General features: G+C 44.7%; 1 protein-coding gene across 2 annotated transcripts in view; it reads right to left on the bottom strand.

The window, feature by feature from the left end:
- Window positions 1-15,270, bottom strand: part of DNAH9 (dynein axonemal heavy chain 9) — a 299,097-nt gene that overhangs the window by 67,919 nt on the left and 215,908 nt on the right. For both annotated transcript variants that reach the window (XM_004266832.3, XM_033422847.2), the window contains 3 exons: window positions 13,947-14,372; window positions 7,130-7,249; window positions 4,907-5,095 (listed from right to left, as the gene is read on the bottom strand). In XM_004266832.3, the coding sequence (XP_004266880.1) occupies window positions 4,907-5,095; window positions 7,130-7,249; window positions 13,947-14,372 (735 nt within the window). The remainder of the gene's footprint in view (window positions 1-4,906; window positions 5,096-7,129; window positions 7,250-13,946; window positions 14,373-15,270) is intronic.

Below are 15,270 nucleotides of genomic sequence, written 5' to 3'. Positions count from 1 at the left end.
ATGCTACCAGAAAACTACTAGAGCTAATCAATGGATTTGGTAAAGTAGCAGGATACAAGATTAATGCACAGAACTCTCTTGCATTTCTATACACTAATGACGAAAAATCTGAAAGAGAAATTAAGGAAACACTCCCATTTACCATTGCAACAAAAAGAATAAAATACCTAGGAATAAACCTACCTAAGGAGACAAAAAACCTGTATGCAGTTAACTATAAGACACTAATGAAAGAAATTAAAGATGATACAAACAGATGGAGAGATATACCATGTTCATGGATTGGAAGAATCAGCATTGTGAAAATGACTATACTATCCAAAGCAATCTACAGATTCAATGCAATCTCTATCAAACTACCAATGGCATTTTTTACAGAAATAGAACAAAAAATTTCACAGTTTGTATGGAAACACAAAAGAAACTGAATAGCCAAAGCAATCTGGAGAAAGAAAAACGGAGCTGGAGGAATCAGGTTCCCTGACTTCAGACTATACTGCAAAGCTACAGTAATCAAGACAGTATGGTAGTGGCACAAAAACAGAAATATAGATCAATGGAACAGGATAGAAAGCCCAGAGATAAACCCATGCACCTATGGTCACCTTATCTTTGACAAAGGAGGCAAGAATATACAATGGAGAAAAGAGAGCATCTTCAATAAGTGGTGCTGGGAAAACTGGACAGCTACATGTAAAAGAATGAAATTAGAACACTCCCTAACAGCATACACAAAAATAAACTCAAAATGGATTAAAGACCTAAATGTAAGGCCAGACACTATAAAACTCTTAGAGGAAAACATAGGCAGAACACTCTATGACATACATCACAGCAAGATCTTTTTTGACCCACCTCCTAGAGAAATGGAAATAAAAACAAAAACAAACAAATGGGACCTAATGAAGCTTAAAAACTTTTGGACAGCAAAGGAAACCATAAACAAGACGAAAAGACAACCCTCAGAATGGGAGAAAATATTTGCAGATGAAACAACTGACAAAGGATTAATCTCCAAAATTTACAAGCAGCTCATGCAGCTCAATAACAAAAAAAACAAACAACCCAATCCAAAAATGGGTAGAAGATCTAAATAGACATTTCTCCAAAGAAGATATACAGATTGCCAGCAAACACATGAAAGAATGCTCAACATTACTAATATTTAGAGAAATGCAAATCAAAACTACAATGAGGTATCACCTCACACCAGTCAAAATGGCCATCATCAAAAAATCTACAAACAGTAAATGCTGGAGAGGGTGTGGAGAAAAGGGGACCCTCTTGCACTGTTGGTGGGAATGTAAATTGATACAGCCACTATGGAAAACAGTATGGAGGTTCCTTAAAAAACTAAAATAGAGCTCCCATATGACCCAGAAATCCCACTACTGGGCGTATATGCTGAGAAAACCATAATTCAAAAAGAGTCATGTACCACAATGTTCATTGTAGCTCTTATTTACGATAGCCAGGACATGGAAGCAACCTAAGTGTCCATCGACAGATGAATGGATAAAGAAGATGTGGCACATATATACAATGGAATACTACTCAGCCATAAAAAGAAACGAAATTGAGTTATTTGTAGTGAGGTGGATGGACCTAGAGTCTGTCATACAGAGTGAAGTAAGTCAGAAAGAGAAAAACAAATACCATATGCTAACACATATATATGGAATCTAAAGGAAAAAAAAATGGTATGAAGAATCTAGGGGCAGGACAGGAATAAAGATGCAAATGTAGAGATTGGACTTGAGGACACAGGGAGGGTGGAGGGTAAGCTGGGACGAAGTGAGAGAGTGGCATGGACTTATATATACTACGAAAATCGATAGCTAGTGGGAAGCAGCTGCACAGCATAGGGAGATCAGCTCGGTGCTTTGCGACCACCTAGAGGGGTGGGATAGGGAGAGCGGGAGGGAGACACAAGAGGGAGGAGATATAGGGATATATGTATAGCTGATTCACTTTGTTATAAAGCAGAAACTAACACACCATTGTAAAGCAATTATACTCCTATAAAGATGTTAAAAAAAATGAGTCATGTACCACAATGTTCATTGTAACTCTTATTTACAATAGCCAGGACATGGAAGCAACCTAAGTGTCCATCGACAGATGAATGGATAAAGAAGATGTGGCACATATATACAATGGAACATTACTCAGCCATGAAAAGAAACGAAATTGAGTTATTTGTAGTGAGGTGAATGGACCTAGAGTCTGTCATAAAGAGTGAAGTAAATCAGAAAGAGAAAAACAAATACCATATGCTAACAAATACATATGGAATCTAAAAAAAAAAAAAAGGTTCTGAAGAACCTAGGGGCAGGACAGGAATAAAGATGCAGACGTAGAGAATGGACTTGAGGACACGGGAAGGGGGAAGGGTAATCTGGGACGAAGTGAGAGAGTGGCACTGATATATATACACTACCAAATGTAAAATAGATAGCTAGTGGGAAGCAGCCGCACAGCACAGGGAGATCAGCTCGGAGCTTTGTGTCCACCTAGAGGGGTGGGATAGGGAGGGTCGGAGGGAGACGCAAGAGGGAGGAGATATGGGGATATATGTACATGTATAGCTGATTCACTTTGTTATACAGCAGAAACTAACATACCATTGTAAAGCAATTATACTCCAATAAAGATGTTAAAAAAATTAAAAATAGAACTACCAAATGATCCAGGAATTCTACTTCTGGTTATATATCTGAAGGAAATGAAATCACTGTCTCAAAGAGATATCTGCACCTCATGTTCATTGCAGAATTATCCACAATAGGCAAGCTATGGGAACAGCCTAAGTGTCTGTCAACGAATTAATGGATAAAGAATCATGGTGTGCATATATATATATATATATATATATATATATATATGTATATGACATATGAATCATATATATATGTATGCATATATATGAATGACACATATACCATGGAATCTTATTGAGCCATGAGAAAGAAGGAAATCCTGCCATTTGCAACAACATGGATGGACCTTGAGGGCATTATGCTAAGTGAGATGAGTCAGACAGAGAAAGACAAATACTGTATGATCTCACTTATATGTGGAATCTAAAAAAGCCAAACTCACAGAAACAGAGTGTAGAATGGTAGTTGCCAGGGGCTGGGGGTGGGGGAAATGGGGAGATGTTGGTCAAAGTGTACAAACTTTCATTATAAGAAAAGTTCTGGGATTCTAATGTACAGCATGGTGATTACAGTTAATACTGTATTGTACACTTGAAAGTTTCTAAGAGAGTAGATCTTAAATGTTCTCATCACAAAAAAGAAATGGTATTGTGTGAGGTGCTGGAAGTATTAACTAAGCTACCGTGGTAATCATTTCACAATATATGTGCATCAAATCAACACATCATACATCTTAAAGTTACATAATGTTACCTGTCAATTATATCTCAATAAAGCAGAAAAAAATTATATAAAAAAAAACAGGAATAAAGGCACAGACCTACTAGAGAATGGACTTGAGGACACGGGGAGCGGGAAGGGTAAGCTGGGACAAAGCGAGAGAGTGGCATGGACATATATACAGTACCAAACGTAAAATAGATAGCTAGTGGGAAGCAGCTGCATAGCACAGGGAGATCAGCTTGGTGCTTTGTGACCACCTAGAGGGGTGGGGTAGGGAGGGTGGGAGGGAGGGAGACGCAAGAGGGAGGAGATATGGGAACATATGTATATGAATAACTGATTCACTTTGTTATAAAGCAGAAACTAACACACCATTGTAAAGCAATTATAGTCCAATAAAGATGTAAAAAAAAAAAATTGCTTAAGAGCCGCAAAGAAAGCCAGAAAAACCCTTGCTGGGTGGCCACTGGGCTCCTCGTCTTCATTCGCTCAGCTAATGATCGTCCTTTCAAAAATTTCCTTTTCCACAAGTGTCGAAGGAGAATAAATAACAGCTTTATCTTTTGTTTATTTCCCAATGCTGTAAGTTCAGCAAATCATCAGGTGAATGAGATTTTATGAGCTGATCTGTTAAGCCAACCACCACTAGACGGTATGGGCTTTGTGTTCCAAGGAAACACCTACAGATGAATTCTAGAATATAACCCTTACTGTACGTGGTGAACTTTCTGTGCTGACTCTCACGGCAGCTGCTTTTCATGACTCTCATCTCATCCACTGGGCTGTTCTGCCAACATCCTGGTCTTGAGCGTCTTCTGTACCTCCTGCCAGTGGCATGTAGGGCAGGCTGAAGACTCAGTGAATATTTGTTCATTGAGGACTGTGAGTGATGTGAAAGTGTCAAGATGTAACACATCCTGATCCCTCTTCAGCTGGGAACTAGCATTTCCCCATTTCATCATGTCAGCGTAGAGGGAGGAGTTGGGAGTAACGTCCTCCCACTCACACTGAGAACTGAATACACATGACCAAAGTAGATAAGCTGCTTTCATAAAGGGTGTCTGTGGGTCACAGACACAGACGGGGGAGCTTTGGGGCCCGGTAACAAGGTGCGGTGCAGCATTTGGGGAATGCTCCTCCACTGCTGCTATGAAGTTTGGCACAAGAGCAAGAAGGCTGGAGGGAGATACAGGATGCGTTTGGGGCCTCTTGGGTTTTATAGTTTTGAGGAGTGTCAGGAGACAGCCTGGGGGTGGTGGACCGGTGTTCCCATGGAGACCCAGGAAGAGGAGAGGTGCCGTGCTCAGGTGGCCTGGACGGCAGTGGAGGACAGTGCAGGGCAGTGTGGGAGGACCTGGGCGCACAGGTCTCCTTCCTGGGTCTCAGCGGTCACTAGGAGATACTCAGGTGGTTGTGGGGGGAAGAACGCAAGTAGGGACTCAGAGGTTTGTGTTATTACTGTCACATGAGCTCCCTGGTCCCCACAGGCTGGTGGCGTCAGGACAGATGCGGGCTGGACTCACCTGCAGCTGGTTCAGGTAGGGTCTCCAGGTCCCATCCATGAGGCTCCGCCGATATTTCTTTGTAAAGAAGCCCAGGTACGAAATGAAAGCCGCAGTAAGTAAAACGTCTCCACATAATTTCCTTTCCTGTTGTTTGAAGTTCTGCACAGCTTCTGTCCACCTCACGTTTTCAGAGGCCAGTCCTCCCACCTATCATTTCAAAGAGCAGAGAGGGGAGAAGACACGTCATACCACAGGCTACAGAGCCACGATTCAGCCACGGAGAATGCATGGCACACGCTTCACAGCAGGAGACTCAGGACATCATTTATGTGGCCCTTCTGATCAATGGGGGGGGGCGGTTTGTACCGGCTGCAGTGAACACTGCAGTCAATGAGCCCCTGTTCTCTGTTCTGTGTTACGTGGGCTGTGGAGAGACAGGTCCTGAATGCAGCCTTCCAGGCTCTGCCCTTGACAGGTGTGGAGATGAATATGCCCACTTCGAAGAGCCGTGAAGAGGATTTAGTGTGACCATGTGTGTTCATCACTTGGTACTGTGTCTGGTCCTCAAAACGTAACAGAAAATCATGTACCTCTCTCTTCTCCTCCAAATGCTGGAAATGTGAAAGTAAATAAAATCAATTGCACTATAAATAATTCACAGTGGGTGGGGAGATCGGCATGGTAATTAAGACACGGAGTCAGATGCACTGAAACACGGGTGTGTGCAAAGTACCAAGACTGCAGAGCAGGGCCCGACTCTGCGGGGCCCACGTTGGGGGGGCGCCCTCTCCCAGAGGATAGACACTGTCTACAGAGGACTGTGAGGTGGGCTGTTCGGTGAAGCTCGGCTTCTGTGCTATGACTGATCCCTTTTTCTTCCTGGAAAGATGGCATCCTAGGATGTCAGAGCTGGGAGACCTGAGGGACTTGCCCACCGACCATTCCCACGCCATCTTAGATCACACAGATAAAGACCAGAAAGTCGAAGTGTCCTGTCTTCTGACACTTCAACCACCCCAGGTTGGTGGGGACAGGGATGGCTTCAGAGCTGCCCTGTCCTGAGTCCTAGAGCAGAGCTCCACCTGCCTCCTATGAGGACCAACGCAAAAAAGGCTCCAGCTGGGCAGAGAAAGGCTGCGCAGAATTCTGGAAACCAAACAGGGAACTGAACGGAAGACAGGCCAGCGGGGAGGTCCTGACTGCTTCCTGCACGTTAGTGGATGAGCTGTCACTAGACCACACCATTCAGTGAAGACGATCATCCCAGAGCTCTGCAGCAGCAGGTTCAACAAACAAGGGCACAGACACACCTGAGGCTTCACCTCTTGTTACTGGAGCACAACCGATTCAGTGACTGTTATGACTTATTTCTCCCTGAACTAGGAAACATGGCTTTGTTATATACATAAATGGGGGCTGGAATAAATGGGAAAAGGGATCGATTCCACTTCCTTTCACTGGGGAGGAAGGTGCTGTAAAAGGCGCTCGATAAAGAGAAATCACATCCCGTGGACACTGCTTTGCAGGCTCTTAGCTGATTCATGATGAGAAATATAAACCATGGGGGATTAAAAAGGCTACACATCCCCTGACACTCGTCTCATCAGGAGCTGGTGTCTGTGCTCCCTCTCCCTGGATCTGTCACTGCTTTGACCAGTAGAACGCAGAGGAAGGATGTTGAGCTGGCTTTTGGTCCCAGGCCTTAAGAGAGTGGGACCTTCTACTTCCTGCCCTTGGAACACTTGCTCTTAGAGCCCTGAGTGGCCGTGTAAATGACCGTCCTGCTGGAGAGACCAAGGTTATAGTCAGCAATGTTCAGGGTCAACCACCTGTCTTGTTCTTTTCTGCTTCTATCTCAGTGCCTCATCCTGTCCACACCCTTATTATCAAATATCCCATAGGTAAGAGCTTCAGGGTTTGCCTGTCGAATGCTAGCTTTGTCCTTTAACGCTCCCTCTGGCTGACGCTCTTGTATGTAAGCACGTCACACCTCTCGTAAGCTTCCTGATCCATCCAGTGCCCCAGTCTCCCGACCATCCCTGTGGGAAATCTCCTTTGACCAGACCAGGGTGGGCATTCACGCTTTTCTCAGGAGTCAGTCCCTGCAGCCCAGAGCATTTTATTATTTGCCCCCCAGTCAAAGCGGCACTCAGCTGCTCATCTATTAATATTTTGCACCTCTGCGGCACCTGACAAGCTCAGCTCGTGTAATTAAAGCCCGCCGAAGAGGTTCACACTCACCAGGCGGTTTGCAAGGGAGATGGTGCCTGCAGTCGCTTCAGCTTCTTGCTGACATTTGAGTTTGTCAGCTGTTGCTTTCTCAAACTTGGCCGTGAGTTTGGCCAGGTTTTCATTAAGGTGCTGTTTAGGAAGGAACACAACGTCTGTCAGTAGTTCCAGTGCTTCAGAGATAGGGTTCACGGGTAGGGGATTTCTAAGGAAGGCCTCCTGGGGGGAGCTGTAAGGGACTGGGGAAGGCGGGCAGGGAGGGGAAGGAAGGCAAACTAGGGGGGCCCTCACGTGGATCCCAGTGGAAGTCCAGAGGGTGCCGACACAAGTGAGAGGACTGAGCTTTTCTATCCAGCACCTCAGTCATTGGTCCAGGACCAGGAGGGGTGACGGACAAGGAGGGAGAGGCTTAAATTCTTTCTCTCCCTGTATTGGGGAAAAGGGGTTCCAGTAGCCTGACAAAAAAGTACAAGTGCTGCTTTTAGAAGCAAAATCTCACTGAAGCCTGGGGAGGCCTGAAAATGGCCAGTAGGATCCCAGGGTGGGGGTGCTGGGAGGATCACACACCGTCTGCTGCGGCTGGTTCGTGGGTTGGAATTGGGCTGTCTGCAACCTACGTCTGCCCTTTGCTTTTATTTTTTTAATTAAAAAAAAAATTCATTTAATTAATTAATTAATTAATTAATTTAGGCTGCGTTGGGTCTGTGTTGCTGCGCACAGGCTTTCTCTAGTTGTGGTGAGCGGGGGCCACTCTTCGTTGCGATGCGCGGGCTTCTCACTGCTGAGTGTGGGCTCTAGGTGCACGGGCTTCAGTAGTTGTGGCTTGAGGGCTCTAGAGCGCAGGCTCAGTAGTTGTGGTGCACGGGCTCAGTTGCTCCGCGGCATGTGGGATCTTCCCGGATCAGGATTGAACCTGTGTCTCCTGAATTGGCAGGCGGATTCTTAACCACTGCGCCACCAGGGTAGTCCCCTCCCTTTGCTTTAAGGTCCCAGGAGTGCAAGACAACTTCACTTGACCTCATCGATTCTCTCCAATTATCCCGAAGTAGAGGAACATTTTTAAAAACGACACGGTTTCAATTTTTTTCTAAATTTATCAAGAATTTAGAATTCAAGTGCACAGTCTTTGTTGCCCCCATGATGCATATTTGCATACACAAAGACACCTGGGCACATGGCAGACACCTCCAGATATGTCTCATGTCTATGCAATAACAGGGCTTCGGGCTGCTTTGTCAGTCATTACCAAGTCACAAGAGAAAGAAATGAAGGGCCAAGTTTATATAGCCAAGCAGCTTAAGAACTAGGTGGTGAGCCATCCAATTGACAATGGCAGGCTGGCCACATTCATTTACTCCTCTTCTTCCCGAGACTTCTCTAAAATGGTTATGAAGCAGTTTAAAAAGTCATAAGCCCATAACATCAAGCAAATATTGAGGGCCACTGGAGGGTGAGGGATTCCAATAGATCTATGGAAGACCACAGATAGAGCAGTGGAAAGGGCTGGAGCAGGGCAGAAGACACTGCAACGTAGAGCAGAAGCTGAGCAGCTCTGCAGAGCCTCACATACACTGGGGATTTGGAAATGTCAGGTGAGCTGCAGGGGGATGTTGAAAATAAGACAGTCAACTGGAAGCCTTTTGATCCTCCACTCCACATCTCCATCCCCATTCAATGCCACCAGGCACCTGTGTCACCAGCAGGAGAGTCAACAGTGGCAGAGAAAGGATACCATGTTCTGGCATTTAAGATGCATCCAGCAAACTAATGCATACAGAATGGCTAAACAAGGTCCTATTGTATATAGGGATCTATATTCAAAATCCTGTGATAAACCGTAATGGAAAAGAATATTAAAAAGTATGTATATACATATATATATATAACTGAATCACTTTGCTGTAGAGCAGAAATAAATACAACAAGTAATAGGATGCATCCACCATAACTCATCCAATCTAGAAAACAAATTCTGCCAGTCTGCCAGATCTGCCCTTGTCTGCAGAGCTATACTCTGCTTTTGATCACTACTCTTGTAAACATGAAAAGACAAGAAGACATTTGATTAAAGCCTAGATTAAAGGTAAACAAGAAGTAAAAAATGACCTGGGAAAAAGAAAGAACTTAGGTCAAAAAAACGGCAACAAAGCATAAAACCCTTCATAATTAGTTTCTCCGGGAGATTCAAGATGTTTCATCCATGAAACAAGAGGATGCTAATAAAAGGAAAAGAGAACAACAACAAAGTAAACTTGTGGAAATAATCTTTATTGTTAATGTAAAAAATAATAAATTCAATAAATTAAAAGATGAATTTGAGGAAATCTAGATAGAATAAGAAAGCATAAAGTGACAAAAAGATAAGAGAAAATAGATGACCCATCAGAAGGTCCAATACCCAACCAATATGCATTCCAGAAAATGAGATTAAAAAGGAAACAGAAGGGAGATATAAAATCACCTTGTGGAACTGAAGAAAATAAGTCTCTGCATGCCAAGCACAATGAATAAAAAAAGAATGGCAGCTAAGCACGGCAATGTAAAGTTTCAGACACCAAGAATAAAGAAAAAATTGAAAGACTTCCAGAAAGGCAGAAATACAGTGTATCCAGACTGTTCATCAGACTTCTCACCAGACAAAAAGATAAAGCATTCAGTGTTCTAAGGGAAAAAATTAGCCTCAGAATTTAATACGCAGCAAAATAGTCAATTCAGTTTAAAAATAAAAAGATACATCCAGACTGGAACATTAGAAAATTTACCTCTTATGTAACATTTCTGAGAAAGTTACTTAAGAACAAGCCATAGCAAAATGAGAGAAGAAATCAAGAAAGAAGCCATGGGGTCCAGAAGTCATTGGAACGAACCCAAGAGAGCAGTGAACGTGACTACTCTCCAAAACTGTTTGGAGCTTTGAGTGGGGACAAGAGAGAAAAGTCTTGGGGGCAAAAGGGGACTCAGTAAAACACTGGATTGACTGGAGGGTTTTAAAAAATAAGGCTATGCCAAAAGAACTAATCGAAGAGAGAGAGAGAAAGAGGGAGAGAGAGAAGAAAGTCCAGGGGGAAAGGTATGTAAGAAAGTAAGTATAACAGCACTGAGATCTTCTATGAACAATATAGACAGGTTCATAGAATATAAACAGAATTTACTGATTTTTTGAATCAGTCAGTGGAGAGAGCATGGGACAATTAATTCTGGTTACAGAACACAATGTAGATATGTTAAGTGCTGGTGATTCGAACGCAAAAGTAACGATAAATAATGATAATGAAGTTGGAGAGAGGAGGGAAGGGGATGAGCTGAAGGAAAGGGTAACAATTTCATCTTGAACACTGAAGAGCTCCAAGGAAGCGGCCTCCATATGACTGAACAAGAAGTAAAGGTCACGTCAGAAAAACATAGTTGCTGTAATGATGAGAAGACAGGGGATGAATGTCTTCAAGCCTCATGTAGCAGAAAGTCAACTGCCTGAAGAAGATACATCAAGAATAGGGATGCAGCACAGCACGCAGACAAGGGTCAGAAATTCAGATGAGCGGCCCAGGAAGATGAGGTAAACTAGTCAGATGAGTCTAATGTTAAAAAAAATAGGGGCCGGTGGTGACTGTGACTAAATGCAGCAAAACTCCCTGCTTGAGTGAGAAGCCACTGATTAACTCCAGGGTCACTTAGTTACATTCAGGACTCTTCCGAGTATTATAAGACCGGCCAGAAATCAGATTTTTTGTTTTAAATATTGGCAATTAATTACATCTTTGGCAAACACATTGTGCAGGCCAAATAAAACACATTTAAGCCACTAGGTAGCAAGCTCTGAGTGGCATCAACAATCAGAAAAGGGGCTTCCCTGGTGGCGCAGTGGTTGAGAGTCCGCCTGCCGATGCGGGGGACACGGGTTCGTGCCCCGGTCCGGGAAGATCCCACATGCCGCGGAGCGGCTGGGCCTGTGAGCCATGGCCGCTGAGCCTGCGCGTCCAGAGCCTGTGCTCCGCAACGGGAGAGGCCGCCAACAGTGAGAGGCCCGTTAAAATAACTTGAGTAAGAAAGAGATCTTTGAAAATGCAGTTCTTGCAACACTTTTCCAGGAGAGACTGAAGAATTTGAAAATTATCAGAAGGTATTTTCCCTCCAAAAGCAGTCAAGGGGCTGTTAGTGTTTTGCCCTTGGTATTCTTTCAAATGGGCCATTGTGAGCGTTGATTATCAGTAAACTGGTCCATGAACGTCTGGATTTATAAAGCAAACGTACTGAGAGATTAGCTGCTTTGCCAAAGCATCTCTTCATAGAGAGTCTGGCTGCAGGGATCTTTGAACTAGAGCCTTTAACCATAGAATTTAGTCTATCGATCAATAAACCCGTGAAACTTGAAGCATGCGGCATGTCTGCAATCTCCCGTTTCACAACTTGTAAAACCCTTTTTATCATCATGAGAAACTTGCAGTAAGAATCCTATTTGCCTGGAATGCACGTGTAGAAATGAAAGGTCCAGGGGATGTTTTGGCTTGAACTTGATCATGGTAGTGAGTGATGACCAGGGCTTGCACACGATGGCACATGCAGGAGGAGGTGGTGGAGGGAAAGCAGGGGTCAGTGGTCATCGGAACCCTGGGGGTGGCGGCAGCTCCCTGTGTCCCTGGGGGCTGGGCTCTGGGCTTGTGCTGTACATGCCTTCTCTCCTTTCATCCTCACGGCAAAATCATGAATAGCCAAAATGGACTATTATTGTGTCCATTTTACTTCAGGAAGCTGAAGTTTGGGCTCTGGAAAGGGCTTTCTAAAGGTCACCCATCGGTGAATAGCACAGCACGGATTGGAAGGTCTGCTGATGGGTTTTCAGCTGCTATGTCATCCCGCAGGATTCTGATTTCTACCTCTCACTTTGGTGATACCAATTTTAATGGCAAAGATGAAGTTCAAGGTGTGAATCCACAATCACCTCCATCCCACAATCCTGGGTGAGGGACATACAATCAAAATATCAATAAAAGGCTAATAATTTTATATTTATGGCCAAAGGACCCCCCCCCCCAACCACCAACCACAATATGCTACATACTTTTACAAGCTTCTATAAAGCACTGCAGGTAGCATCACACATGCCCTGCAGGCCCACACATCCACACCGCTGAGAGTGAGGCGGGTGGACAGTGGCCAGAATGGAAGAGAATGGTGCACAAGGTGGGGAAAGGTGGCTAAAACCTACATTTCAAAGGGGAAAAAGGATCTCCCATTTTTTGAAATTACCTACAAAACAGAGGCAGATTCACAGACATAGAGAACAGACTTGTTTCCTATGCCTGGAAAGCCACTTGAACTTCCCAGGCCTCCGTGTTTTCGTCTGTAAGTTGGGAGCAGTAAATCTGCAAGTGAAATTTTGCCAGAAATGTATATAAAGTTGATTTAAAGTTTGTTGTGACCATCCATGAGGAGCATATGACCTCAAAAGCACTTGCTTTGGGGGCTGATTTTGTAAGTGGGGGAAAATCTTAATTTCGAAGATTAGATCCTTGTGCCAAATTAATTTGAGGTGCTCTTGGGCCTGGAAATCAAAACAGGAAGGGGATTATTTCCAGCACCTAATGGAAGCACCTAGGAAGATGATCCATTTATTCTTGATGAAGGTTTTTTGTTTTTTTTTTTTGCAGTACGTGGGCCTCTCACTGCTGTGGCCTCTCCCATTGTGGAGCACAGGCTCTGGACGCGCAGGCTCAACGGCCATGGCTCACGGGCCCAGCCACTCCGTAGCATGTGGGATCTTCCCGGACCGGGGCACGAACCCGCGTCCCCTGCATCGGCAGGCGGACTCTCAACCACTGCGCCACCAGGGAAGCCCAAGGTTTGTACTTTTTGATGAAGGTTTGTACTTTGGGTCACGACAACCTTGCTAGCGACAGGAATGAAGGGGGAGGGGAATGGGGGAGGGATGGATTGGGAGGTTGGGATTACCAGATGCAAACTATTATGTATAGAATGGATAAACAACAAGGTCCTACTGTAGAGCACAGGGAACTGTATTCAATAACCTGTGATAAACTATAATGGAAGAGAATATGAAAAAGAATGTATATATATGTATAACCGAATCACTTTGCTGTAGAGCAGAAAATAACACAACATTGTAAATCAACTATACTTCACTAAAATTACCTTTAAAAAAAGAATCTCCCATTTTTGACCCTTTGTTCTTAACTATCAGATGTCCAAAAATATTAGATTCATTGTGGCTAATAAGATAGCAGCTGGTTCCATGGATAATACTGTTCATTTATTATATGTATCCATCTGTCATCTTTTCTTTCCTCAGAGGAAAAGGAAAAAACCTTTTAGGACCAAGGTGTAAACCCATGGTCCAGTGGATCTGTCTTGTTTGGATTATACAGTGTTTGAGGAAGAAATTATAAAAGTTGCCTCTGCTGGGACTTCCCTGGCGGTCCAGTGGTTAGGACTCTGTGCTTCTACTGCTGGGGGCCAGGTGGGTTCAATCCCTGGTCAGGGAACTAAGATCCCACAAGCTGCACGGTGTGAATGAAAATAATGATAATAAATGTCTTTTAAAAAAAAGTTGCCTCTACTGAAAAATTAGGAGATTTGGGGTAATAATTTGGTTTTCTTTAAAAATCAGGGCTGAGGGGCTTCCCTGGTGGCGCAGTGGTTGAGAGTCCGCCTGCCGATGCAGGGGACACAGGTTCGTGCCCCAGTCTGGGAAGATCCCGCATGCCGCGGAGCGGCTGGGCCCGTGAGCCATGGCCGCTGAGCCTGTGCATCCAGAGGCTGAGGCGCTGGGGCCTGGAGGAGAGGCTGTTTGCCTCAGGTGGGGGTCACTTACAGCGATCTTGGCTTTAACAGCCACCAGCTTCTCCTGGGCGGCAGCGAGGTCCGAGGTGGCCTTGCTCAGTGCTTGGCGCTTGGGTTCCACGTCACAGAACACCTCGTAGAACTTCACAATGTTTATGACCCAAGAGCAGAGGCCGGCGGCTGCGTAGGACTTGGTGGCCACGAACTCGGGATTGAACTCGGGGTCATGCAGATACGGCTTGATGGCCTTGAGGCAGTTCTCGTGAATGTTCTCCTTGTCGAAGTGGATGAGGGAGTCCAGGAAGCCATCCACCTTGGCCATGGTGACCTTGGCGGCCTTCCAGCTGCGGTCCTTGGGCACCTTGCCCCCGGGGGCCATGAGAGCCATCACGGCAGCGCTGACGTTGCTGACGGCCGGCGGCGGGGAACCAAAAGACTTCAGCTCTGTCAGGTTGGTCTGGAAGAGAGAGGCAGGTCATTAGAGGAAAACGAACGCCTCTCTTTGTCCTCGGCCACTGATGGAGCGGGGCTCAGAGTGATCAATCTCAAAGGGCCGCTTTGAAGCCTGAGGCAGCCCTCGGAATTTTAAATATCATGACTCATCAAAAGGGAACCAAGCGACTCCCCAGCGGCTTCAGACTTCCCCGAATGGTTAGCCGAGACTCAGCTAGGTTCTCTCAGTGCTTTGACTCGTGGCCCACCAGAAACACACAATTTTTTCACATTTAGCTGAAAAATATAAGGATGCCAACATACTCTGAAACATGCAGCATGCCATGAATAAAAGACAAGGTTATTATAAATTAATTTCTATCTTGGATTGAAGAGAATAGCACTGTAACCCAACTACTTTTTTTTCTGTAATTAAACTGCCTTGTTCCATGAGCTTGTGCTAACTGCACCTGGCTGTCCTGATAGCAAAGTGGCATTTTCTGCCAAGAAATAATTCAGACAGAAAGCCAGGCACACCCTGTGCCGTCACTGCCTCTGCCTAGACATGGGTTTATCCTGTGCTCCAAGTTTCACTTGCTCTAGAAAGATATGGCTGAAAGGGCTGACCCTGGAAAGGCACTTGAACTTCCCAGGCCTCGGTGTTTCTGTCTGTTAAGTCGGGAGCAGTAAATCTGCAAGTGAACTTTTGTCAGAAATGCATATAAAGTTGATTTAAAGTTTGTTGTGACCGTCCATGAGGAGCATATGACCTCAAAAGCACTTGCTTTGGGGGCTGATTTTGTAAGTGGGGGAAAATCTTAATTTCGAAGATTAGATCCTTGTGCCAAATTAATTTGGGGTGCTCTGGGGCCTGGAAATCAAAACAGGAAGGGGATTATTTCCAGCACCTAATGGAAGCACCT

Source organism: Orcinus orca, chromosome 19, assembly GCF_937001465.1.
Source record: "Orcinus orca chromosome 19, mOrcOrc1.1, whole genome shotgun sequence".
Taxonomy (NCBI): domain Eukaryota; kingdom Metazoa; phylum Chordata; class Mammalia; order Artiodactyla; family Delphinidae; genus Orcinus; species Orcinus orca.
Note: the sequence above shows the minus strand (reverse complement) of the source record. Positions and strands in the feature narration are given on the sequence as shown.